This window comes from Sturnira hondurensis, unplaced genomic scaffold (assembly GCF_014824575.4).
Source record: "Sturnira hondurensis isolate 20B ecotype Veracruz unplaced genomic scaffold, ASM1482457v3 Scaffold0017254, whole genome shotgun sequence".
NCBI lineage: Eukaryota > Metazoa > Chordata > Mammalia > Chiroptera > Phyllostomidae > Sturnira > Sturnira hondurensis.
This window is the reverse complement of record NW_028089885.1, coordinates 2315421-2343049: the sequence shown is the minus strand read 5'-3', so window position 1 is coordinate 2343049 and position 27629 is coordinate 2315421. Positions and strand designations below refer to the sequence as shown.

The 27629-nt window shown below is 43.8% G+C and overlaps 1 protein-coding gene across 5 annotated transcripts in view; it reads left to right on the top strand.

Moving 5' to 3' along the window:
• SPECC1L (sperm antigen with calponin homology and coiled-coil domains 1 like) overlaps window positions 1-27629 on the top strand; it is a 111953-nt gene that overhangs the window by 46615 nt on the left and 37709 nt on the right. For all 5 annotated transcript variants that reach the window (XM_037067283.1, XM_037067284.1, XM_037067286.1 and 2 more), the window contains 6 exons: window positions 3873-3946; window positions 5011-5186; window positions 9075-9238; window positions 12505-12596; window positions 17008-17098; window positions 26806-26889. In XM_037067283.1, the coding sequence (XP_036923178.1) occupies window positions 3873-3946; window positions 5011-5186; window positions 9075-9238; window positions 12505-12596; window positions 17008-17098; window positions 26806-26889 (681 nt within the window). The remainder of the gene's footprint in view (window positions 1-3872; window positions 3947-5010; window positions 5187-9074; window positions 9239-12504; window positions 12597-17007; window positions 17099-26805; window positions 26890-27629) is intronic.

The following is a 27629-nucleotide window of genomic DNA, read 5'->3' as shown; positions in this document are numbered from 1 at the left end:
TAAAAAATGAGGAAAAATAAAAGTAGTAAATGGTTCATTTAGAGCTCATCTGTGTCACACATCAGGAATTCTGGTTTGGCGATAAAGCTGTGACCGGATGCTCCCCCTGCCTCTCCCCTGTGCCCTCAAGGTGTGATTTAACTGATTGGTTACCCTTGTCCTTTTCCTTCTTCTAAAAATTACACCGAATGTCTGTTGGAGGCACTTGATCGGATGTAAGAGTCTGACTGAGCACTGGGTATCAGCACCCTGATGGTTTTCTCCAATTTGGAGGGTGTGATAGGTTGCTTGTGAACTTTGACCACTTCACACGTCCAAGGGTCATAGGTTGGTCTGTGCCCACAGTGGCTGTCTAGTAACATGTACATGAGTGATGGGCGTGGACCTAGGGCCGGAGTGGAAGCCTGGGTGGTTGATCTGGATTCATCAGGGACGGTGGGTCTTGGTGGTGAAAGGGTTATGGATAATGCTGTTAAGTAGGCGGGACAGTGCCCAGAATCGTTCAGAGCACGGTTGGTCTAATAACAGTGAGAATAGCAATTTACCTAATTTCTAGAATAAAAATAGCACTGTAAAATTGAGTTACAAGTTGTAATTTAAAAATGAGATTATAGTGCTTCTGTTCTTTGAGAGTTTAATGGCGCTTTTGCGTTGAAGACAGTAGGTGGCAGTGTCCCTCACACTCGGAAACTGAAGGAGGAAACTGCATTCAGAGGCTCCGCGGTGGAGACGTAGCCAAGCTGATTTTCAAGACAAGAACTTAAGCACAGACTCCTTTGTTTCCAAGGAGGTTTTAGCCTACTGTCATTCTTAAAACTTTATATTACAAAGTGAAGGTTCAGTTAGGACTTACAAAGTTTAAATCAATTTCCCTAGAGACACTCTTGTGCACTTTCTTCTTCCCAAATATAGGGTGGGGCAAAAGTAGGTTTACAGTGGTTTGCATGGAAAATAATATAATAAGTAATAAGTAATAATGTAAGAATAAACTGTGTTCCAGGTACTCACAATTGTAAACCGCCTTGCGCCCCATGCTTTCTGTCCCCTGGCTGCCAGCTTCGCTTCTTAAAAGGAATACGAAGACGTGGCAATAATAAGTATGTAGTGTTGGGTGCGGGACAATGTCCTTTTAGGACTAGTGTGATCGTGGGAATTCTGTGGCCATGCGAATGCAGAGGTCGATAAAGAGAGAAGGATGAAATGGATGAAATTTGCTACCTCGTGATCAGTCTCAGATCACCACGTGGCTTAAACTGTCATCCGAGAATCGAGACACCAGATGTAAAAAGTGAGCTGTAGTAAGATTTGCCGTCATTTGTTTCGTGTGAATTATCTAAAGATAGGTAGATGTGTCCTTTGTGACTAGAAGAAAAGGAAAACTGTTTTCAATAGAGGAGGAGAAATTACACTTGTTTGTTTGTTTTAATTATAAAATTATTTCTTGCATAAGTGGATGTAGTATACATAAAAGGTGTAACCCCTGGTGTTTTCAGCACTAGAAATATTTCCACTTCTGTCTTTACTTTTTCATCTGTGTGTGAAAATACCACAAAGAGCCGCAGTTTGTCCTCATACAAAGGAAGCCAAGGTACCCTGCAGGTTCCAGAGTAGTCCTTGCCTCCGGAGATACAGATAATGGTGTTGGATTCACCCATTCACTTTGGTGTCCACATAAACCAATTGGATGACCAGTTGACCCTTCATTTCCAGGTTAACTTAGGTCTGAAGTAGCTTGAATAGAGACAGACTTTTAAATGAAATAAATTTTTATGTGAAAACATCCATCTTTGTTAGTGGGACACAAGCCTGGTCTTTCTGTCTCTACAAGGGTGGGGACTGTATCTTTTCCTTTCTCCTACTCCTTAAGCACCTGGAAAACAGCCTGGAACAGTGTACCAGCTTCACCGGTACAAAGCAGATACTTCTGAGACTTGTCAAATTAATGAGTAAATTTTAAATCCTTTTTTTTGTAGGCCCTAACTTTGTTGAACAAGTTTTGGGGTGCAGAGTGGGAGGAAGTTTACTATAGGCCAAAACTGGCCAGTCCCTCTGCAACCCCCTATATTTCATATAATTTTTTAATCCAGCTTATAAGAATGTATCATTACTATATATTTATAATAATGATTACACATATAATTGTTAAATATTCTAGGCTTTTTGTTCTTACTGAAATGAATTCGTGCCATTTAAAAGTAACATAAATGACCAACACTGAATTAAAGGTATGCTGTCACAGAAGGTTCAGCAAGAGCTGGTTCCTGACGGAGCTGGGAGGAGGAAGACAGTGAGCAATGTAAGAAAAAATACCAGCATACTCCCTTGTCAGGGTCTTGATTAAAAGCTAGTCATTTGTTAGCTGAAGGAGGACTTTTGCATGCATGCGGGCATTCACTGTGCCTGGGCTCCTGCCACAAGTGCAAGGAACAGAAGGGAGTGTTTACTCAGAAACGTCATGTCTACAGCTGTGATGTCCCTGATGAGAAATAGTTAAGTCCTGTCAATGGAATATTTAAAAAACAATCCTAGGCAATGATTGCAGTGTCACTTAATCTCACTGCTCCTGTGGCCTTACTTTATACATTTTTTCCACTTTCAGTCTTACCATGTGCCAGGTGCTGGGCTGCAAGGTCACCCCATGGCTCCTGCCTTCGAGGTGTTCTCAGTCCTGTGGTGGAGACAGATGTGTGAAGAAACTGGTGGCGTTTGCAGCACCACTGCAAGGCCATATAGGCAGAGCTGGAAACAGAAAGGATGGGGGTCTGCTGGGGTGGGGACCGGTGGTAAAGTCCGAGTATTCGTCACCAGATGTGCATTCTCTGGTCCTTAGCCAAAGAGATGTCACCTGTTCCTGAGCCATTGGAGTAATGGGCTGTGATGGATTTACTGGGCTGCAGTAACCAGCAGGGTACCTCCTAAGGCACTTTTCCTTAGGTGTGGATTTTAGAACAGAACTTATGAACAGAACGTGACTTCCCTGTACATTTCTGGTTCCGAGGGCACTGGCCTTGCTGCACCTTCATCTTTGCACCCCCACTCTGTAGTGCTCGTTAAATGTTTACAGTGAATGAAATTCTCTGAAGAAAGTTTATATTATGCAAGAAATAACTTGAGTATTTGCCCTGGCTGCTGTAGCTCAGTGCATTGAGCGCGGGCCTGTGAAGCAAAGGATTGAGGTTCGATTCCCAGTCAGGGCACATGCCTGGGTTGCAGGCCAGTTCCCAGTGGGGGACACATGAAAGGCAACCACACATTGATATTTCTCTCCCTCTCTCCTTCCCCTCTCTTTGAAAATAAATAAATAAAATGTTTTTTAAAAAAGAAATAACTTGAGTATTTGGTTTACTTTATAAATGTATTTTTTATTATAAAAAGACTTCCCCTAGAATTAATGTAAGTAGCAGCTCCCAAGGGTATTATATAATTAAGTTTATAAAACTTTTACTAACTCCTGACTTTTCTGCAATTTATTCCAGTGTATAAAGTAAGTCATGCTTGTACAAATACTTTAGGTTGATGACCCTTGTGATTAAAAGTTCACATTGTGATAGCAGTCAGCATTGTTTTGACTGGTTGTGAGCCAACAATGTGTGTGTTTCTAACAATTGGTTTTACTTAACTTTTTGTCTTATAATTAAGACATTGAGGAAGGAATGATCTAGGAATTGTGATTTAAACTTGACATTTTCTTTAGAAAGTAATTGGTTAATACTTGGAGTGAACTTTTTTTTTTAACTTTTATATTAAAAGTGAAAAGTCTTTGGGCAGGGTGACTTTTTTTGAATGTCACATTTATTTACCTCTTCCCTTTACATTATTCCTTTTGAATATAGCTCTAAGAATAAATATTTAAACTTGCGTGATCTTTTCAGATGCAGTTAAAAAACTGCAGGACCAGAAGCACGACATGGAGAGAGAAATCAAGACGCTGCACAGGAGACTCCGGGTAGGACAGACCCCACGCGTGTTTCACGGGGCACGTGGGTCTGCGAGTTAGACACAGGGTGGTCATTGACCGTGTCACCATTCGTGTTAGGCTTCACATGCAGCTGTGATACTGACCCTACGAGGCTTTGGTTAGAAAGGAAATGTCATTTCAAATGGGGACTGGTACTAGATTCTGGGTAGAAGAATGTGCTAGTAATTTATGACCGGTCATTTTAGAAAGATGGATATAAGAAGAAAGTGTTACATTTTAAAAAGAAAGCTTACTGGCTCTGGATTATAAAGTTCCCAACCAAGCTGTTTTCAGTCTTGTGTGGATTTGACCAGCCTGCCAGCAGCAGTGCGGCTCAGATGCAAAGGGCGGGGCAGCTGCTCAGGCTGCCTTCACAGGGTGAGAACACTGCTTGAGGGGGGGGGGGTGCGGCTGGGCCTGGGAGGGGGCAGCTGTAGTTGTGGTGGAGGTGATGCCCCGGGGTGGTTTTCCCTCCCAGCCACACCCCCATCCTCCATATCGGTGGGGAGCAGCGGACCATATAGTTCCTTAGCTTCTCTCTTTGTCTCTGTGATTTTTGTCTGCTAAGATTAAGTTTCGTGTTTTTCTTCTGGCTTCCTCTTCCCTTTCCTTTAATTATGATTTTTTTTCCTGTTAGTTTTTGATGTCAGGATATTTGTAGTGGTTCACTATAAGATCTTTCAGTATGGTTCGTGCATCATTATCTACCTTCTTGAACTTTTCAGAAGTAAAGCACTGTGACTTTGGATGACGTATTTATTTTCATAAGACTTACTTTGAAACTTGAATGAGGAAGGAAGGCTTGACATTACCATCATTAACGTTTACTGAGCGCCTTTTGGATGTTTGATGCCTCATTAAGAACAAGTTCAGTAGTAATAATTGCATTGCCTGTTACCTATAGGTAATAGCAATTCTCTGGGATTTAAAAGAAATTTATCATCATCTGGGACAGTGCGTTACAGCAGCTTAATCGTAAACACATTTTATTGTCTTTAAATAAGTCTTTACTGCCCTCTGTTGGAAATAAAAATTCAGTTTTTTTGATACAGGAGGAATCTGCAGAGTGGCGGCAGTTTCAGGCTGACCTTCAGACTGCGGTGGTCATTGCGAACGACATTAAGTCAGAAGCCCAAGAGGAGATTGGTGATCTGAAGCGCCGGTTACATGAGGCTCAGGAAAAAAATGAGAAACTCACAAAAGAATTAGAAGAAATAAAGTCACGCAAGTATGTTTTTTGAGAAGCCACTCGTGTACGTGTGCATCAGTGGAGCACACTTAGGTCCCAGCTTTGTGACGTGGTACACTTTCTGGAAAGAACATGGGGTTTGACACTGATATGACTGAGTTTGGATCTACTGGGGGAGACTTGACTTTTCTGGCCTCAATTTTATGACACTTTTGAAAGAGCACAGTCTATATGGATCCTTGAGTGTTGTCGGTGTCCGTCACCGTAGCATCTCTGGCAGGGCCGTGTTCTAGCTCTGGGACTCCTCTTTAGATTCTGGCCTCGTGACTGAGGGTGCAGACTCCGGAGGCACACAGGCTTGTCTCTCACCAGCTCGGCCTCTTACTGGCTGTACGATCTTGGTCAGGGACCTCAGTTTGTTCATCTCTAAAGAGAAGACAGTGCTGCTTGTTTCGAGGTGCTGTTCGTAAGGCTTAGACGAGCCCTGTCTGCAGGACCACAATGTGTCTGCTTTAGCTAGTGTTGTGAGACACCCAGTGAGGAATGCGAAGTGGGTTTCTGCCCATCACGAGCTTGAGGAGTTTCCACGTGTTTCAGCTTACAACTACATGAATCTCCAGAGCACTGGATTTTCCTCCTCCGATGTAGAGGACCCTGGGAGCCCATGAAAAGTGTTCAACACGATGACATTTGCGACAAGCTCAGAGTTTTTCATTGAGACTCTTACCTATGGATAGGGAAGAGTAGTTTGTGTGTTTGAGGTTATTATTAAGAATTTGATTATTCATTACTTTGAGTAATTCTTAAGTAGGCATAGGAAAAAATTTAGAAAAATATTTAACAGACTATCTTTGAAAAACTATCATATTTTAGTGTTGCCTAATTCTAGTGGATAGTATTGCTCAAACACTTTTTGTTGGCTTCCTAAGCAGAACAGGGAATGAGGTAGGAGATTACTGTTTCCCACTGGTTTAAAACTCATATTACATGACTGTTTTTCCCTGTATACTATTAAATGGATTTTGTATCAGAAATGCTTCATTCTTAAGTTACCTTGAAAGACTGAAATTCTGCACTTACAGAGTCATTCCACTGGATACTGAAAGCGTCTCGGCCTTTGAGACACGTGTTTAGAAAAGGAAGTGTGTTCTGAGAGGGGTGGTGGCATCTTGTGGGGCCGCAGTTCCCACAGGGAGGTCTGGCAGGTCAGACACTTTCTGTAGTGATTCCGACATGCTGTTTGCTCTTTTCACTGTCGACTTTTGCACTGATTATGAAACGTACATGTAAATTGTTGATGAATCAAGGCCTTGGCACCAGATTGTACTTAGAATCGTTGTGCTCTTCACCAGCACACACTTGCGTTTTAAAAAGTGTGCATTTCATTTAAATATGTCTGTGAGGAAAGCAGTAAGTTATTAGTATTATTAAATCTCCATCCTTGAGTACATTCTTTTTAAGGTTCTGTGTGATGAAATAGGAAGTATATAGAAAGTACTTCTGCCTGTACCCAAGTGTGAGGTTGTCTGGAGCATAGTATGTGGGATTGTTTTAGTTTAAGCTTTTTTAAAAAAATATTTTATTTATTTACTTTTCAGAGAGAGGGGACAGGAAGGAGAAAGAGTGGGAGAGAAACATCAATGTGTGGTTGCCACTCATGTGTCCCCCGCTGGGACCTGGCCTGCAACGCAGGCATGTGCCCTGACTGGGAATCGAACCAGCAACCCTTCGCTTCACAGGCCTGTGCTCAATCCACTGAGCTACACCAGCCAGGGCTAGTTCAAGCTTTTTTAAAAAAAAATTCATTTAATGCCCTTGTTACCCGAGACTGAGTGACAGGGTAACTGTGGATATTCAGACTTTGGTACTTGGTGACTGTTTCTTGAGAATGATTAAGAGAGCCTTTCACTTCAAGGGAAACAACTGGCAGCATTTTGTACCAGTGATAAAATGTGGGCTTTCAAGTGAAAGTCAGGATTTTAGAAACCTTTTATGTACCATTGCAAGCTTGGCAGCTTTCCACATTTAAAGAGTTTCCTGATGAGATCATTGGTGATATTAACAAATGGGCCTTTTAAAAAATAGATGGTATAATGACAGGCATCAACATTTGGAAACTTCATATAACTCAGTGAGCCAATATTTTCCGTATGACCAGTACATGATGTAACAAAATCATGTCCAGGTAGAAGATGCGTTCTGAGTACAGGATACACTGAGGGAGTTTATTGGGTGTGGTTTCAGATTCCACATTGCAACTAACTTTTAAGAAATACGTTTGCTGCATTTTGGTGTAGTATCAAGGAAGAATAGCCACAGTTATCTAGAAAACCCCAGTTGTGTGTTTGAGTAGCACTAAGATTTTCTTCCTTTTTCAGCTGCACACCCGTGCAGAGCCCGCCTTTCCCCTCACTGCAGTAGATGGAGCCACAGGGAGTGAGCGGCTGGCAGTGCCCTGTTGAGGCGGACGTTAAAGCGATACGCAGAAACATAAAAGCTCCACTGTTCTTACTAATACTTTCTTGGTCTTTAAAAATGTAAACAATTTTCATAAAGAAAACTTATTTTAGATCAAATTATTTATTTAATAAAATTATTTTAATTTATTTATTTTTAGATTAAATATTTTAAATACTTCTTAGGTTTACTTTCTAATATGATAAACATCAGTAGATATAACCTCCATAAAGAAAAGCTCTTTGGGGTCCTCCGTAATTTTTAAGAGTGGAAATGAGCTCCAAGACCAAAAAGTCTGATGATTACTGTTGTACATTCTTTATTAAAAATTTTGATTTTATATCTTGAGGCAAGAAAACTGTCGGAAGAGCCAAAGTGACAAATTTCCCTAAAGACTGGCTTAGTTTTTGTTCACCTATGAACTTACTTGATAGTTGTATGTACAAACACTGCAGTTGAAATTTCTTTCCCGATGAAAACGTTTTTGTTAATTCAGTGAATTAGAGCTGGCTAGAAATGAAGTGCAGTTGATTTTTTTTAAGATTTTATTTATTTTTAGAGGGGAAGGGAGGAAGAAAGAGAGGGAAAGAAATGTCAATGTATGGTTGCCTCTTGCATGCCCTCTACTGGGGGCCTGGCCCACAATCCAGGCATGTGCTCTGACTGGGAATCGAACTGGAGACCCTTTGGTTCGCAGGCCAGCACTCAATCTGCTGAGCCACACCAGCCAGGGCACAGTTGATTTTTTTAGATAACTTCTGATCCATTGCAGTGAGCATCTGTGACTCGTGTTACTAATATGGGCTCAGTCCTTTTTTTCTTCCTTTGAGAAGTTCTATTTGGAGACTACAGCAGTTTCTCAAATTTTATTTTAAAAGTATGGGTTGTTTTAAATATATATATTGTATTGATTATGCTATTACAGTTGTCCCATTTTTTCTCCCGTTTATTCCCCTCCCATACCACTCCTCCCACCATCATTTCCACCCCCCATCCCCCTTAAAAGTATGGGCTTTGATTTCATTTCTTTATATTTCCATGTGTGCGCCTGGCATCTTTGCTGGAGCCAGTAGAGTATGTGTATATACTGATGAGTTCCCAGACTCTCCTGGGAGGGGCCAGGCCTTCTCAGCAGCTCAGAACCTTGTGATCCCCGGTTCTGAGTTGGAATCTTGGCCAGTCCGCCTCCCATTTTGTTGCTAATCAGTTACTGATATCCTCACCTTACACTTAACTCAGATGAAAATGGAAACTGATGGCTATTTAACCTACTTAGGATAACCTGATATAAAAATTCTAATGTTGTTTCCTGGAATTTACCAAGCAAATGAGAATATTAGATCAAGTAATTTACTCGACTCAGCAGGTAGTAGTTTTTATTTTAAACTGATACTTTTTAACACTTTCGGGTTGGGAGGGGGAAATGTGTATATATGTGAAAAAATGCCCTGATTTCAATATTGTTTTCAGGCAAGAAGAGGAGCGAGGCCGGGTATATAACTATATGAATGCTGTTGAGAGAGATTTGGCAGCCTTAAGGCAGGGGATGGGACTGAGCAGAAGATCCTCAACTTCCTCCGAGCCGACCCCCACGGTGAAAACCCTCATCAAGTCCTTCGACAGCGCGTCTCAAGGTAATCTCTCGTACATTGTGCCAAGGGCAGGCAGGCATCGTCACTTATCCTGTGTTCTCTGGGCTAGTTTGATATTCTTTACAGTCTTACTCTGAGTCTCCTGAAATTTCATATAATGTTAATGAGTTAGTCTTACTAAAAGGTGTTTCTTAACAGCAGATTTGGGGATTTTTCAGCTTCAGAGATCTTGGTCTCAGATGTGGTGCCTTACCTCATGCAGAGATGTGTTTTCACACATGCCCGTGGCTTCGAGAACATTCTCTGTGCCAAAAAGCTTCCACATGTGTGACTCCAGCCCTTTCCCTTCCTCTGAACTTTTTTAGGCCTGTGCACTCAAATGCCTACGGACATTGACGTTCAGGTGTTGCTGCCTGGACATCTCATTGTGTGTGAAACTGAGTCCTGGCCCTCCGCTTCAGTCTTCGGTCTTTTCTCTGTGTTAATGGCAGCACCATTCCACCCAGTTACTTCAGCCAGAAATCTAGGAATCTTCCTTCTTCTTTAAACCCTTCCTCCTCACCTCCACATCTAACCCATTAGCGAGTGAGTCCTCTTGGTCCAGCCTTTAACATGCATAGCTGTGCCTTGTCTGCTTCTCTGCATATCCAGTGGCACAATGAACTGCTCATTCAGGCCACCATCAGCTATTAATTTCAGTAACCTCCTGATTAGTCTCCTCATCTTATGTCATGGTAGATCTTTTATTTAAAATTCTGTACTTGCTCTATTAGAGTTAGAGCGAAATTCAGCTTCCCAGATGCCTAGAATGTCTGACCCTCCCATCCTCTTATCTCAGGTGGACCCCTCATCCTCCCCCCCCCACCCCGTGTGCCAGCGGTGCTGCCCGTGGGGCTGAAACGAGCCAGGCTCTGCGTTGGATAAGCTTTGTTCTTCCTGGAAGCTCACCCTCCCCACCTTCAAGGGCTTGGCTCCTTTTCATGCCTCCAACCTCCTCAGCTCTGAGAAAGGGAGAGGGATGGAGTTTTTTAAAACTACTCATTGGACTGTGTCCTAAAGCTTAAATTTTCATCTAGAAATTCTTTAAATGTCATGATAGGCTTTATTCTAATTCACTCTCAGAAGGAGAGAATTTCTAGAATCTGTATTCTTGGATTATATACAAAGTTAGTTTCTTTAACTTAAAATCAGAGCAAAAATCACTTGTATGCACTCATATACTTTTGACACAGGTATTCTGGAGTACAGTAAGGGAGTATCAATACCATCCAATTTAAAATGCCATATTCACAGACCCCAGAGTTCGTATATATGATACTGGAATGCACACACACACATTTTCAGTATAGTGTTAGAAAAAAATGGAAAAGCTGGAAATTGCTTAACTGCCCATTAACTGCCCCCAAAGTGGTTGTCAGTTATGACCCATTAACACAGTGGACTACTGTGCATCCTTTAATATGGGTGAGGTAGATTTCAAAGCACTGATTTTGAAATGTGTCTGCAATCCTTTATAACAAGTTGAAGACTGCTATTATGAAGTGTGGTTTCATTCCCCCAAAATTATTTATTTATTTATTTATTTATTTATTTATTTATTGTTGAGGGGGGGGAGGGAGAAGGAGAAAGAAAGGGAGAGAAACGTCAAATGTCTGCCTCTTACACACCCCCAACTGGGGACCTGACCTGCAACCCAGGCATGTGCCCTGACCAGGAATCAAAACTGGCGACCCTTCAGTTTGTGAGATGATGCCCCACCCACTGAGGCACACCAGTGAGGGCTCATTTTATTGTTTTAATGTACACAAATGTGGTCATCAGAAGTGTAAAAAAGATGCACTCGGTGCTGCTCTTAGTGGCTATGTCTGTGTGATGTGATGGGGGAAGATGAAGGAGGGGGTAGAAAACGTGTACTCTAAAATAAAATGATAATGGAACCTCTACACTAAATGAAAATCATGCAATTATTGAAAATATTAATAAAATGGGCTTTAATGCAAAAAGATAATCTGCCTCTATAATGACCTTTAAAATTTTTTTTATAATAAAATACATTTGAATGACCTAGCAATTTCACTCCTAGTTAAATACTTAAAGGAAGTGAGCATAAGTATGCAGGCAGATGTGGAAACAACTCAGATGTCCGTCAGCTGATGGATGGATAGACAGAATGCGGTTTAGGCAGAGAATGGAATATTGTTTAGTAGTAGGAAGAAATGAAACACTGATACTCAATGCCATGTGGATAAACCTTGAAAATATGCTAAGTCTCACACAAAAGGCCACATGTTATAAGATTCCATTTATATGAAATATGCAGAATAGATGAATCCATAGAGACAGAAAGCAGTTTGGTGGTTGCCAGGAACTGGGGGAGAAGTAGATGGGGAGAGACTGCTGAACAGGCACTGCAGTTCCTTTTGGGGCAATGAAATGGTTTGGAACGAGGTAGGGATAATTATAGTTGCTAATAATGTCCTAAATGCCATTGAGCTGTACCTTTAGACATGGTTAATGTTAAACCATGGGAATTTTATCTTAATAAAAATACCTCTAAAAATAACAGTTCTAGCTGTGTGTACTTACTGCATAAAAAGGTCTGCAGTGATCTGCTTCATCTTGCCCCATGCAGAGTGTCTGGTTGCATTGGTGTGTCCCATTTTGATTTCAGTGTGGCTTCAATGAATAATCAATTCTATGCATCCTCTGTCAGAATCTGTGCTAAGTCCGGTACCTGGAAGTGAATAAATTATGGATCCTACTTTCGAACAGTTTGGTTGAGAGAGGAAGACTGACACATGAGCCTATAATCAAACACCCATGCATAAATGCAAGCCAGAAAATACGTGTGAGATGATAAACTGCCTGGGGAGGTGAGCAGAAATGAGTGGCAGGCCAGCTTTCACTTCTTCAATGCGGACAGTGCACGTGCACTACATTCAGGCTTCTCACCTGACATGGTTACAGAAATACTCCTCTTGGGGGGTTTTTTGTACTTGGATTTCATTGATGTACGGAGCACTTTAACCTTTAGTTAACTAAAGAGCAAAAATGGAACGACTGGCAAAACCAGGGTTGGAAAACACAACTACTCTAGGGAACAAACCACCCCCCTGGTGGCAGGAGAGGCACTGGCCACTGGGCACGGCTGAGCGGGCTCCGTGGAGGTGAGCGTCGGTCTGGGCGGTCTTCAGGGCAACTGGGAGCATTGGCTAATCTGGCGAACCTGCGACAGGGGACTGGTTACAAAAGCTTGCACTGTGCCCTAATGCAATTACTGTGTGCTTCTTCGTTTGTTGGTTTTCTAGTCCCAACCCCTGCTGCAGCTGCAATTCCTCGAACACCTCTCAGTCCAAGCCCTATGAAAACGCCCCCTGCGGCAGCTGTCTCCCCCATGCAGGTAAGTGCCTGCCACTGCAGGGGCTCTGGAGTCTCAGCACGTGAAAGGTGGTCCTTCGAAGTCATTTACACTTAATGTCAGGGTCAGGGGAGGCTAGTGACTATCCTGTGAAGAATGTACTTGGGTGTTTTTCCCCCTAAAGTACGGTGAATATCCACAATTGAAATAAATGATATAAATGTCAGTGGTGTAATTCTGAAAATCTCTAATAGTGATATAACTAACAGGTATTGGACTCTTACTGTATGTTTGACATTGTTCCTGATGCTTCATAATGTTGACACATTTAATCCTCACGACAACTCTGTTGGGTGTTAGGTGCTATTCTTATCCTTAGTTTTCACAGGTAGAAACTGAGGCCCTAAAGGGTAAGCACATCGCTGAGGGTCATACAATTAAGAAGTGGGAGAGCTGGAATTTTAACCTGGGTAAGTGTGGCTTCAGAGACCATGCGTTTGCCCACTATACTGAGGTACTTGTCTAGGTTGAACGTGTACCCAGCCATGGCTGGGCTGCTCTCTCCATGTGGTCTTTTCTCTCCCGCTCCTTCACGGCGTGGTGTCTCAAGCTCCTAGAGAGTAAAAGTGAGAGTTCGCAAAGCCTGTGCAGACCTAGGCTTGGAATTTGGACCACGTTACCTCTGTCCCATTCGTTTGGTCTAAGTCACAAGGCCACCCCAGACCAGGGTGGGAGGGTTAGCACAGGGCATGGACTCGGAGAAGCGTGGTTCATTGTGGGCTCTTCTGAAGCCACCCAGCACAAGGGCATTGCTGACCCGTTACAGACGAGTTTCTGAAGGCGCTCTTCCTTACCGCTCTGGAAGTGCAAACCAGAAACAGGGCAGATGGTTGTCACCTTGTAGGGCTCAAGTGGCGCTCTCAGGATGTCCTCGCTAGTAAGCCACTTTTGGAAGAGTGGCTGAAGTGGGGTTTTTCCACAGAAGTTGGAGCAGCCGAAAGAAAAATGGCCTAGAACCTATTACCCTGTGATAGAGGGTCACGTTGGTGTACCTCTTTCCTAAAAAAAAAAAAAAGGATTTGGGAGCATTTTCTTTGAGTGGAGCCTTTTGTGCTTATTTAACTACCGGCTGTGTATTTTGTAAGTAAACTTTTTAACTTTTTTCTTTATAAAGTTTAAAGCATGCTCCCTCTGCATTTGTAATGTTTCAAGTTAGTGGCCTTGCACGTACATTTATGTAGAACTCAAAATTTAGACGGAAGGCAAAGGGCATTCCATAGTTCATCTGTAAGGAGCTTTTTATGTGCTCTATTAATTAAACTTCTGAAGACCTGAAGATATACATAAAAGCCAAGTAAATGTGCATAATATAGTAAACTGAATATTAGTTGAAGTTTAATGGACGAGGCATCATTTTGTAAATCTTTGTAAAGATAAGAGGTGGAAAAGCTCATTTTAACTTGAGAAAACTAATACCTACATTCAGTAGCTTTTTACTACTTGATTAGTTAGCCCAGTTCTTCTCAAACCTAATTGTACATAAAAATCACGTAGAGAGTTTTCAAACACATAAGTTCCCAGGCCTTATCCCAGTAGATGAGAATCTCTGGGGACTAGGGCCTAAGATTGGGACTGTTTTTCAAAACTCCCTGGGTAGGAATTCCACTTCTGACTGAGGGAGTAACAGGCTTGATGATTCTGCCACCACAAACAGCTAGAAGGCTGGACAGAATAACAGGAAGCAGTTATATCCAGACCTTGTACAGCAGGCAGTATGAGACTGTGATCCACCAAGAAAAGTTAAGGAATGAGTCAAATCCTGCTGCGGCCCGCACTTTCCCTGTTGGCGGCTCCCGGGTGGTGGGTGGTACAGAGGAGATGAGCCCAGGTGGAGCAGGAGTGGGGGAAGCCCACTGGATCTGAGGAGACACACCCTTCAGTGTTGGGGAGAACGAGCGTGCTGGAATTTGTGGACAGGTACCTGGGAAGGAGAAGCTATGAAGAAAAGGGGTCTAGAGCTATGCAGAGTCTTTGTCTGAATGCTGGTCAGCATGTGTGGTGTGGACCCCTACCAGGCTGTGCAAGAACAATTCCCAGGAGGGAACATGTATATTAGGGAACCGTAGACAAACGCTTCCCATAGTTCACTGTAGTTCACACGGGGCAGGTGCTCATTTGAGTTCCCACCAGCCACTGTGGGAAAACCACTTTGAATACTTGGAGCATTCATTGGAAACCCCCAAGAGCTACATTGTAAACTGAAAATAAATAGTCCTAGTGTAAACACAATTCTAGACCTGCCCTAAATGACCTTAAAAATAAGCCTCAAAAGGACCAAGGAGATCCAGAAGTAACTGTGAGCAGGCTCCTAAATGCTTCACCATGATCTGCACCCCCGATGTTCACACTCCGTGCAGTCTGCTCCATGGAGCATTGGCTGTTCTCCATGACCCACCTCTGATGCATGGAGTACAGCAGGAGCGATGGGGTGTCGCTTACCAGATAAGGTTATGAAAAGATCAGCTTCTGTCTTGAGAACTCCTTTTACTTACTATAAGATCTGGTCACTCCGGTGAACAATTAGAAATTGAAATACTTAGCAATAAGTTTAATAAAATATTACATAAGATTTGTATGATGAAAACTATAGAATATTGCTCAGAGAAGTTAATCAAGTAATAAATGGAAAGATAAATTATATTAATGGATTGGAAGGCTCAGTGTTGTTCACATCTTACAGTTCTCCCTGACATTAATCTGCAAATTCAACACAATCCCAGATATAAGTAATCTCAGCATGCTGTTTGTAGAAACTGATGATATAATTTTAAATTTATATGGAAATTTAAAGGACCCTGAATATTTAAAACATTGGTAGGGGTAGGGAGAGAAACAGTGTGGAGGACTCATACTACCTGGCTTTAGCACTTAGAATGGTTAAAGCAGTGTGGTCCTGACGTAGGTTTAAATGTGGACATCAGATCAGCAGACTGGATAGTCCATAAACAAGTCACTTAATTTTGAACCAAGGTGCCAGGGTAATTCAGTGGGAGAGGGTTAGCCTTTCCCACAAAACATTCTGGAACAAGTAAGTATCCATATGGCATTTAGAAAAATGGAAACTGACTGTAGACCTAGATGTAATAGCTAAAACTACAAAACTTCTAGATGAAAACATTAGAGAAAATCTTCATAATTTTCAAAAAGGCAATGATTTCTTATTTAGGACACACACACACACAAAGAATGAACCATATAAAAATGAATAAATTGGGCATCAAATTTAAAGCTTTTCTGAAAGACATTGAAAAAACAAAAAGATACGTTATAGACTGGGGAGAATATATTCATAATGCAGTTACCCATCAAAAACCTTGTATTTAAAGAAGACTTGTTTGTCTTCTTGGTTGAAGACAACCTACTAAATAATAAACAAAAGATTTGAAAAGTCCCTTCCCAAAAGAAGATATAAAAATGGCCAAAAAGCACATAAAAATATGCTTAGCGTCAGGAGTTGGGGGGAAGTGAAAATTAAACCCGCAGCAAGAGCCGTGCATACCCTGTGGGATGGCTAAAGTGAAAAAACAGCAGGGTCTGTCGAGGGTGTGGAGAAGCCTTACCTGCTGCACGTTTGTTCTGGGACTACGAAATCTGTGGTCAGAAGTTAGCTAGATCCAAGAGAGCTGGGAAGTAAATACGCCTGAGAAAGAGCGCACAGGTGGTAAACACACGGTCTGTGTGGAAATGAGCAGCTTGGTGCTGTTCGAGCATTACGTAGAGGGGCAGGAGATGAAGCAGAAGAAATGAGAGGTTTTAAGTATTTGGTGAAGACGTCTGGCTGCACGCAGAGGGGTGTGTGTGTATAAGACTGGATTGAGGACGCTGGTGACAAAGCCAGTGAAGGTGTGTTAGGGCTGGTGTAGAAGAAGACCTAGAGGGTAGATGGCAGACTGAGATCTGTTTAGAACCAGCGCATGAATTGAATGGCCAAGAAAAGTGTAGTAGGGCACATCTATTTCTCGAATTGGTATGTGATATTTAAGAATTCTCTTTAAACAAAATAATGATACCATATTCAGAATACCATCAGGATACCAGTGGTGCAGTGCCCCGGGACGTGGGTTCAGGGAGAGGGAGGAGCCCTGGTGGTGACCAAACACTGACTGTCTGTACCAGTATCTTGGCTGCAATGTTATACTAGGGATTTACAGAATGTTATCTTTGAGGAAAACTGAGTGAAGGACACGTGGGATCTTTCTTTTTAAAGTGGTTTATTGATCATATTATGAGAGAGAGAGAATATGAATGAGAATTAGTGTCACTAATTCTCAAACAGTCTTGTAAATTTGAAAGGGATTCTGCAAGTCCATAACTAAACATTTACTCTCTGCAACTTTCTTGGTGAATCCCAGCTGTAGATTTAACCTTGATGCTATTTGTCTTGTGGTTTCAGAGACATTCCATAAGTGGACCAGTTTCCACATCCAAACCCCTGACAGCCCTGTCAGACAAGAGACCAAACTATGGGGAAATCCCTGTTCAAGGTACATCATCTCATATGTTTCCTTGTTTTACTGTTACTAATTTTTAAATTCTGACCTTTTTTGGATAACTAAATTGTTTTCTTTGTTATTGATGTTATTTAAACCAGTTGGGTATACATCCTTATCAGAAGTTTACTAATGATATGTCTTAGTTACAGATGCAGAGGTTACTCATTATAGTAAGTGCCTCTTAAAAGAGAACTCCCTCATAGCACTGTGATAGGTAGTCGGGAGTTGCTCTCGCCAGGCCCTGTGTTTTCACAGGTTTTCGTGGTGTGCGGATTGTTATCCCCGTGTCATAGATACTGACACTGAGGCTTCACAAAGTATTTTAATGTAGGTCAGCTTAGTTGCTGAATGGTAGACCCAGGTGGCCTGACTCCAAAGCCGTTTTTAAGTCTCTGTGCTGTCTGTTGTTGTTCATAAGAAGAAGAAGCCCAGCAGTTCTTTTCTGTGCTCATGAACAGGCTTTTCTCATTTTCACATAGCCCTTTATGGTAGGGCCAGCGCCAGAACCCGAGTCTCTTCCCTTCGGAGGTCAGGGTCCTTCTCTTACCCACACTGGAAGACGGCTTGTGGCACCGGACGGTGCTGTGAGAGCAACACTTCACCTGGGGTCGGTGTAGAGGTGTAGAGGTGCCTGGCAGGGGTGCACGTCGCTCAGGAGCCTAGGGCTCCCCTTAGCTGAAGCAGCCGCATGTCTCTTCCATGTGTGTGTGTGTGTGCGTGCGTGCGTGCACACACTCTCCCTTGTAGAAGCTAGGTGTTAGGCTTTTGGGGTAAGATTCCAAGGTTTTGACAGGTGGTGAAGGAACAAGTGGGCTTGTGAGAGTATCCCCCTGAAGAAACCAGAGGACTGGCCCCCTGGCTCCACGTGCCACCCTCGAAGGAAGAGTTCCGTTGGCGATGGGACCGGTCTGGTGCCTGCCGGGGTCCCGGGTGTTCACATGAGCTTGTTGCACGCACACTGATGTGACGATGGAAGATGGTGCTGCTGCTGGTTTCTCTGCACAAAGACCTGCTTTCTATCCCTGTTCCTTGGCTTCTGACCTTTTCTCCCCATAGAAGGCCCTCTTGCTACAGGAACAAATAGTGGAAGGTTTAATGTCTCTCTTTATACCTTAACCCTGCTCCCACCTTCCGCTCTCAGGCGGACCCATGAGAGATTCTGTATGTGTGTGGTGCATAGGTCATCAGCCTCGCACGTGCTGCCTGCCGACATGTTTGATGCTGTTTCCTTGTCTATAAATCAGGGATAACCACAAACACCTAGCTCATGGGATCCTTAAGTCCCCTCTTCCTGGCTCTCTTAGACCCTGTGGCCAGGCTTTTCCCTTTACCCAATCCATCACACTGTTTGTGTCAACGTTGCCAGTCATGCTGTGTCACTACCCCAGTCAGCTCTGGGTCCTGATCTGCCGGGAGCTGTCAGCCCTGTGCGGCTCTGCTGAGCACTCCCTTTTCCAGGACGTTCATTTGGTTTCCTGGGCATCACGCTCTTGCATCTGTCCTTTCCTCCTTGGCTGGGCTCGTCCCTCCTCCCTGACCAGGGAGTGACAGTCTGCCCCAGAGCCCAGTCCCTAGGCCTGTCTGCTCTCTGTCCATACTCACTCTGTCATTGCCTCCTGTGTCTTTCTGCTTTTCACTGCTGTTTTTGCTCTGAGAACTGCCAGACTTCTGTTTCCACCCTTTCCTCTCCTCTGGACTCCAGGTTCATATATCTGGTTGTTTAGTTGACATCGCCATTTTGATGTTGAGTACTCTCAGACTGAGGTTGTCCAGGACAAGTTTCCTGCAGTTTTCGAACTTGTTCAGCCTGTAATCTGCCTTCTCTACCTCAGTTAATGGCAATTCTGTTTTTCAGAAACTTTGGGATCATTCTTACTTCCGTCTGGAGTCATGTCTTAGGCTCCGTACCTGAGACCTGTTTAGTTCTTTAGGAAACCCCCCTGGCTCTGCTTTCAAACTATAGCCGGAATGAGAGCATTGCTCTTCCCTCCACTACCACCTTCTCAGTCAAAGCCACCACCATCTCTCACTTGGATTCTGGCGAAAGATTTTCTAATCTCTCTCCCAGTCCATTCATAACCCTATAGCCAGCGTAATCCTGAAAAATAGAAATTGGAACCTGTCACTTTGCTCAGAACCCTCCATGGGCTCCCGTTGCCTTCAGAGGAACCAGAGCCCCTTTAGTGGCCAGACCCTCCTGGCCTGGCCTCAAGTTGCCTCTCTGGCTGTACCACCTTTCTCTCTTGTCCGCTCTGCCCAGCCACTCGGGTGTCCTTGCTGACTGGGGCACTCAGACACAGTGCTGACTTAGCAGCCCTGTACTGGCTTTTCCTCTGCGGAATGCTTGTCCTGGAGGAGGGCTTACTCCTGCAAGGCTTTGTTCAGACTCCCCTTGGTGAGGTCCTGCGTACCGTGTTTTGTCATGTAATCCACTCTGTTCTCCATGCACCTCTTTCTCCAATCTCTCTTTTTTAAATTTAGCATTTATCCCTTCTAACATACTGTATAGTTTACTTATCTGTAACTTTTAATGGTTTTCTTCCATTCCCCTTGGTTGTGAGGTCCACAGGTCAGGGCATCCTGAGCGCTATAGTAGTGTAGGGCTCGGTAAAAAATCATGAGATGAGTGAATGAAATAGTTCAAGCGTATAATATGCTGAGCACAAATTTTAGCCCATAGTAAATGTTCACTGTTAAATTTGAATAGTTTGTGAACTTTTTCTTAGTAACACATGTGGCTGAGACTGGTGGCTCTTAATTGTCCACTAGTAAAAGATTTTAGGTCATTCGTTGCAAAGTAGCAAGATCTGCAGGGTCTTGCTCAGCTGCCCACAAGTGGCTGTGAGAAAGCATTGATACACGTTATGTTTTGGGCATCTTAGAAGAGCTGCCTGCACTGAGGACAAAGAGGGAAGCCGAGCGTTTGGGAGCAGTCCCACTCCCCTGCCCATTCCGTGTGCCCCTGTTCTGTCCATAAAGTCAGCCTTTTGATCTGGAGTCACAGTCAACTACAGTTGGAGCCAGGAGCCAGGACACCACAGCCTTTGAGAATGTGCATAACCCTGGACAGTGACAACCCTGTGGGAGGAACCCCTGTCTGGGGAGCATCAGGATGACCCTGGGACACCAAAGAATACTGAGTCCCCAGGCCCCCGTCAGCCCCAGAGGAGGGCAAGGGTGCTGCAGTGAGAATGGCTCAGGGCCTGTCCAAACCTCCAGAAGCCAGGCTGAAGCCAGACCTCAGGGCCCTCTCCCCTTTCAACGGCCACCCTCATCGTAGTTGGCTTACAGCAGGTCACAGTCGGCCAGGGAAAGCCCGCATTGGCAGTGTTTCTCAGCCTCACCTGTTGATAAGACCTCCCTGGGCCACTTGGTGAAATAGGGAATCCTGGGCCTTATCTGAGATCTGTTGACACGGACTGTCCAGGAAAGGGAGTTTCGAAACTTCATTTTCACAAGGACCCCAAGTGTTTTTTAGGAAAGAATAAATTTGGGAAATTAGGCAAAGGTTATTGTTCCATTTTTCTATTGCCTTTGCTTTGTGGGTGGGGAATGGGGAGTAGAAGGTCTGTGAGCCAAGGTTATTGAAGATAGAGACTGAATGTGTTGTATTTCTGGGACCTGCTGAATCAAATCTTTTTTTGGCTTTCCTCATTGTATTATCTGGTAATGTAGCAAATGATAGTGCCATTGGGCATGGGGTGTGTGTGGTCCGTCCGTGTTAATGCCAGTCTGATTGATTCTCCACTTTGTCTGTTGCATTGCCTTAATTTGGGTTAGTGGGAGCAGAGCAAATACAGGAGACAGGCCGGAAACACACTGAGATTAATCTTTATCTTAGAATTTGTTGCTGGTGTGATCTTATCTTACGTGGTCACGAGACAAAGAAACCACTTACAAAACTGATAAGGGTAGAATTTTCTAACTCTGCCTTGAAATGCTTTTCTTCTTTGGTTGTCCCTTTTATCTTGGCATGAATCAAAAAACAGTCTACAATTTTCATTTCGAAAGTTTTGGTGGCTTCATCTCTGAAATTTAAAAAGGTTCTTCCTCTTGTTCTGCTACGCTGAAATTAGAGAGTTGTTGTTTTTCCAGTTTAGTATCATAGGGGTGTTTTTTGTTCTCTTTTAGCGTCATGCTTGTATGTCAGTTGCAAGAGAATATTTCAGAACAGGGAAATCTTATTATAAATGGACTGATCAAATGCTCCTTCGTTACTGATGTCACCAGTTGGGCTGAGTGGCCGGGGCCGTGATTGGTGCTGCCTCGGTGAGTCTTCACAGACAGACAGACAGTTTGTGGCCTAAGCAAGAATGGCTGGGTCTGTTACCAGGCACGTGGACACAGGTGGTCGAAAAGTTCTTTACTGTCCCCGTTTGCACTGCAGTCTTAAAAGGTGCAGAGCCTTAGATGAAGACCTCAGCTAGGGTTCAGGTGACTGGAGAGCCCGGGGTGCCCAGTGTCTGCTGTGTGTGTGCCACCAGCTCAGACACATGGAGATGCGAGAAAGTTAAGTGTAGTCAATGTTCTATAAAGAAATTCATACTGTTAGCTGTCCAGATTGTATTACTTGAGGCATAGAGATAAAATTTTTTCAAAATACTGAATTTTGAAAAAATAAATATAAATATGATTTGTGATAAGCATCCAGAAAGATGCTTCACTTGGTCCGCATCGCCTGCACACTCTGCCCTGCCCGGCCCTCCTGGCCTGCCCGCAGCCTCACCCACTCCCCTCTTCCCCACGCCCCAGGGGCTTCTTTTGGTGTCACTGCGTAATCCTCCCCAGACTCTCCTTTGCCTGTGTAAAAGCTGTTAATCATCCTTCTGGTCTTGAATGAGAGGTCACTTCCTAGGCAGGCCTTTCCAGAGCTTCTCTGAGGAGCAGGCTACCTCCCCTGCTGTGTTCCCAGAGCCCTGTGTTTGTTCTGCCCCCGCATTCTTCACTTGTGGTGGTTTTTCAAGGTCTGGCTTCTGCTCTAGACTCCGAGTTCCGTGAGGGCAAGTTTCCTGCCTCCTGTCCTCCTTTCTCTGACCTTTGCACCAAGCCCAGTGCTGGGCAAGTAGTGGGCACCCAAGTGATTTTTGTTTCATAAATGGATTAAAGACGAGAATAGCTCCCTGTGACAGTAGATAGACTCCATTACTATAAAATATAATCTATTCTGTGTGCTGCACTGCACTAATTTCCTGAGTGGGGATAACCAGCAGTTTGACATGAGGATAGAACCCAGCTGGCCCACTAGTGTTGTGGGTGGGCACGTGTTCTTACTGTAACAGGCACCTCTGGGCTGGGCACCTGTTTGATTCCCAGTGAAAACGCTTTGTGAAATGGGAGCAGGCTGTGTTGTGCCAGTTGAAAGTTACCACAAATAATTTTGAAAAGAATAATCTATTGGGGCTATTTAAATGAGGGCCTCGAAATTCGTAACATTTTGTATATTTTCAGAAAGTGTCTGCCAGGTTGAAATACACTCGGTCCTTAGACATGAAGTAAGAAAAAGTTGCAGCCCAGTTTGGGCCGCTGAGTGAGCAGGGGGCTGCAGGAGCTTCTGTTTCCGGCGGGTGCCCCGAGTGCGCCATGTGCGCGAGGTGGGAAGGAGGCAGCTTGGAGCTGCCTTCCCTGTGGGGCTGCACAAGGCCCACATCTTAGCCCGCGCACTAGTTCTGATTCCTGAGTCCTAACAGCCTTTGTTTTCAATTTTCTTCATTTGCTGCGTTCTTTGGGAGATTAAGATTTAGGGAAATGACCAGTTTTATAGTTGTAAAATAGAAAATTTAATTAAACTGAAAATGTTGAATTTTTAAGAAGATTTTGTTTGTTTTAGAGAGATGATGGGAGGGAGAAAGAGAGGGAGAGAAACATCAATGTGTGGTTGCTTCTTCAGTGCCCCACTACTGCGGACCAGGCCCGCAACCCAGGCATGTGCCCTGACTGGGATTCGAACCAGCAACACTTTGGTTCACAGGCCGGCATTCAATCCACTGAGCCACACCAGCCAGGGCTGAAAATGTCAATTTCTGTTTCCTACTATTTCCGAGTGCTACTAACTTTGTTTTATCTGTTAGATTTTGTGCATAAAATACTCCTCCCGGGAGGATGAATGCCAGGTGCTGACAGGGTTCAGAATTCTGATTGATGCTTGCTCTGTAGGTTTTTTTGCACAGAGGTGAGGTATGTTCTCGACCAGAAAGATGTAATGACTAGACTGTATAAATCTTATATGCGTTAAGAAAGTGAGTTCATCCTTCCTACTCCCTTCCCCTCCAAGTAGTTTGTAATTACAACCACACGTTCCTCGTTTGCTTAGAAAGTAAAATTTAAAATAAGACTTCCGGCCAAGATGGAGGCATAGGTGGAAACACTGCCTCATCGCACAACTAAGTTTAAAAACAATGAAGTTTTAGTAACAAAAACGCAGCCAAAACACAGAAAATTGAACTGTACAGAAGTCCGACAACAATGAACCATTCAGCCAGTAAGACCGGTAAGAGGGGCAGAGCCAGCAGTGAAGCGGGGGCGGGCAGGAAAGATCATTTGGTCTGACTGACCCAGGAGCGTAGGCAGCAGCGGTTGGCGGATCACAGGCAGATCCTAGGCGTGGGGTGGCTGGTTGACCACGGTCACACATTCGCACGCAGATAAACCAAGAAAGGGGCGAACAGTGAGACAGACCGCTCAGGCTAGGGCCCCAGCAACGGGAATTAGAGCCTGAAAGCACCAACTGGAAAGACTTTTGGGGTTGAGGTGCTGGGAGAGGCTCCCAGGCTAACAGAGAGTTCATTGGAGAGACCCACAGGGTCCTGGAGAGTGCACAGGCCCACTCACCAGGAACCAGTACCAGAGGGGCCCAATTTGCTGTGGGAAGACGCAGAAGGAACAGAAGTCTGAGAGAGAACAGAGCAAAGCACCATTTTTTTCTCTCTCTGACCCCCGCCCCCACATACAGCTTATCAACCCAGCAACTGGGTCGCCCCGCCCTGGTGAACACCTAAGGCTCCACCCCTCATAAATAACGTCCCTCATAGTAACGGGTGCAAACAGACCAAAACATGGCTCAAGAAGAGCTCAAAGCCCCAGAGCCTATAATTCTAAGTGACCAAGAAATAGCCAACCTTTCAGATTCACAGTTCAAAAAACACTGGTGATCAGGATGCTCACAGAATTGGTTGATTTTAGTTACAAATTAGAGGAACAAATGAAGGCTAAACTAATTGAAATAAAGGGAAATGCACAGGAAACCAATAGTGATGAAAAGGAAACTGGGACTCAGATCAAGGGAGTGGGCCAGAAAGAAGAAAGAAACAACCAAACAGAAAAGAAGGAAGAAACAAGAATTCAAAAAAATGAGGAGAGGCTTAGGAACCTCCAGGACATCATTAAACGTTCCAACATCCAAATTATAGGGGTACCAGAAGGGGGAAGAGAAACAGCAACAAGTGGAAAACTTATTTGAACAAATAATGAAGGAGAACTTCCCCAGTCTGGCAAAGGAAATAGACTTCCAGGAAATCCAGGAAGCTCAGAGAGTCCCAAAGAAGTTGGACCCAAGAAGGAACACACCAAGGCACATCATAATTACACTAGCCAAGATTAAAATGAAGGAGAGAATTCTAGAAACAGCAAGAGATAAGGGGACAGTCACCTACAAAGGAGTTCCCATCAGACTGTCAGCTGATTTCTCAAAAGAGACCTTACAGGCAAGAAGGGGCTGGAAAGAAGTATTTCAAGTCATGAAATCCAAAGACCTACATCTAAGATTGCTTTATCCAGCAAAGCTTTCATTTAGAATGGAAGGGCAGATAAAGTGCTTCTCAGATAAGGTCAAGTTGAAGGAGTTCATCATCACCAAGCCCTCATTATATGAAATGTTAAAGGGACTTATGTAAGAAAAAGAAGATAAAAAATATGAACAGTGGAAGGACAGCAAACTCACAGTTATTAACAACCACACCTAAAACCAAAGCAAACTAAGTGGACACCTAAAACAGGAGTGGAGCCACAGAAACAGAGATCACATGGAGGGTTAGCAACAGGGGAATGGGAGGAGGAGAAAGGGGGTGAAGGTACAGAGAGTAAGTAGCATAGGCAGTGGGTAGAAAATAGACAGGGGGAGGGCAAGAATACTATGGGAAATACAGAATCTAAAGAATTTGTGTCACATGGACATAAGCTAAAGGGGGGAAATGATGGGGGAGGGGTGTGCAGGCTGGAGGGGAATGAAGGGGGAGAATAGGACAACTATAATGGCATAATCAATAAAATATATTTTTAAAAACAATAAAATAAAAATAAAATAAAAGACGTGCTGTCCCTGAAGGATAATGTCATATGCCGTTACTTTTGACACCGTGATGTAACGAGAGGTGTATTTTAAATTGTTGATTCTTAAACACAGGTGTTGAATAAGCTCTTCAAATAGTGGTAAATCTTGCCTTTCCCCTTTTTAAAAATGTTAGCTGTAGGGACTTTGTTGGTCAGTGACACTAACAGTCTTCATTAAGTGTACAAGGTGGTGTTCCCCTTCATCCTAACCACACATCCCTAATAGACCCTGCCGAGCAGAACACATCCACTCTGGCCTCTGGCTTGGCAGCCTGGCCTGAAAATAGCCAAGTCGGGCCTGTAGCCTTAGGCACAAAGTGGACCGGTCCGTGCTTGGGGGCTCCCACCCTGGGCAGCAGGTCCTGAGGAGGCAACTAGAGTGGAAACTAGACCCGCAGGGTGCACAGGTAGCCAGGAGGGAAAGGAGGAGGAGTACAGGGGACATGGGGACAGCTTGTGCCAGTGTCCAAGGGACTCAAGAAACTCCCTGGACAGCTCGCGTTTAGAGAGCGAGGGAGGAGGAGGACCAGGTGAGGCCGCAAACACACAGGCAGTTGGGGCTGTGTCTGACTGCGTCCTTCCCTGACGTTCAGAAATGTCTGTGCTTCCTTGTTGCCTTTAGACCCAAATCCACAAACCAGGAAGCGAAAGTTTTCATCAGTCAGCCTCGTCCACCCTCTGAAGCCCTTTTTCCTGCTGCCTTCTCTGTCTTCCATGTGCCCATGTTTTAGCCATGCTAGGATTTTATTATCCTTCAACTTGAATGTCCTTGTAGCTTTGCTTTGGGTAATGTCTGGCTGAAATGCTGTTACCCACTCCTGTCTACTGGTAAAGCCCAGCCTGTCATTACAGTGTGCTTTTGAAGCCTCCCTCTTCCCGAAATCAAAGTGAATGGCTTCTCTCTGTGTGGTTTGATAGCTCTTATCATTCTAGTATTCTAATTAATTCCATCCTGACTTGTCTGGTGTGTATGTGTTTGTTGTGTGTGTGTGGCTTCCCCACTAACTACACGGCACAGGGCAAGGCTTTCATTTGGCTTATACTTTTTAGACCTAGATGCGTTTAGGGGATCAGTGAATTTTGGTTGAATTGCATCAAAGAGGTAAAGAGCAGTTGGTGACTTAGAAGCATTTTCCTCTGTGTCAAATGTCTCATCTCTAGAAATAAAACATTGAACAGAATGTTTTCCCGTGTCCCTTGTCTACGGAAGTCATTTCGTGTAAGTAGACTCTATGGGGAATTGTTGAAGTGCCCTTGACTGGGAAAGGAGATGAGCTGTGCGGGTGAGGGGGTGAAACTCACCTTCTGCTGCCTTTGTTATGTCAGTGGTCAGTGTCGGGTCTCCTTATCGTGACCTTTTCTGCTTTGTGCAGAGCATCTGTTAAGAACATCTTCAACCAGCCGGCCTGCTTCTCTGCCAAGAGTACCTGCCATGGACAGTGCCAAGACCATCTCAGGTAATGACTTTTGTTCGGAATTTCCTTTAAAAAGACTCTTCCAGCATTTTCAGTAATAGTGTTGAATACTTTCTCTTAGACTTCGGTAACTTTGCTTGCCTCTTTACCTCTTGAGTTGATTATTTTTCACTCTGAATTTCCCCTATTATATCTTTCAGATTCTATAGAAGTCATATGGCCCTGACTTAAAAAAAAACAAAAACTAAATAGTTCCACTCATTTCTAAAGTATTTATTAGCCTGGCTGGTGTAGCTGAGTGGATTGAGTACAGGCCTGTGAACCAAAGGATCGAGGTTCGATTCCCAGTCAGGGCACATGCCTGGGTTGCAGACCAGTTCCCAGCAGGGGATGCACAAGAGGCAACCATACATTGATATTTCTCTCCCTCTCTCCTTCCCTTCTCCTCTAAAGATAAATAAATAAAATCTTTAAAAAAAGAAATTAAAAAAATTTTTTTTAAAGAAAATTAAAAAAAAATATTTATTAGATGCCTAGAGTGGGTTAGATGATGTGCTGGAGATAAAGTGCGCCACAAACCGGATGTGGTTGTGAAAGACTAAAATCTCCCCGCGGTGTGCCGTGACTGCTGGGGAGTTGTGTCCGGGCACACCCACGATTCTCCAGAAGCCAGAGTTTGCCCGGGGGGTAAGCCCTTCTGTAATGATGAGTTTGATGGGCTTTTTCATTTGTCTCCTGGGGGTAACTCTCGAGTTTATCAGTTCTTTGTGTTATTTTCCTCT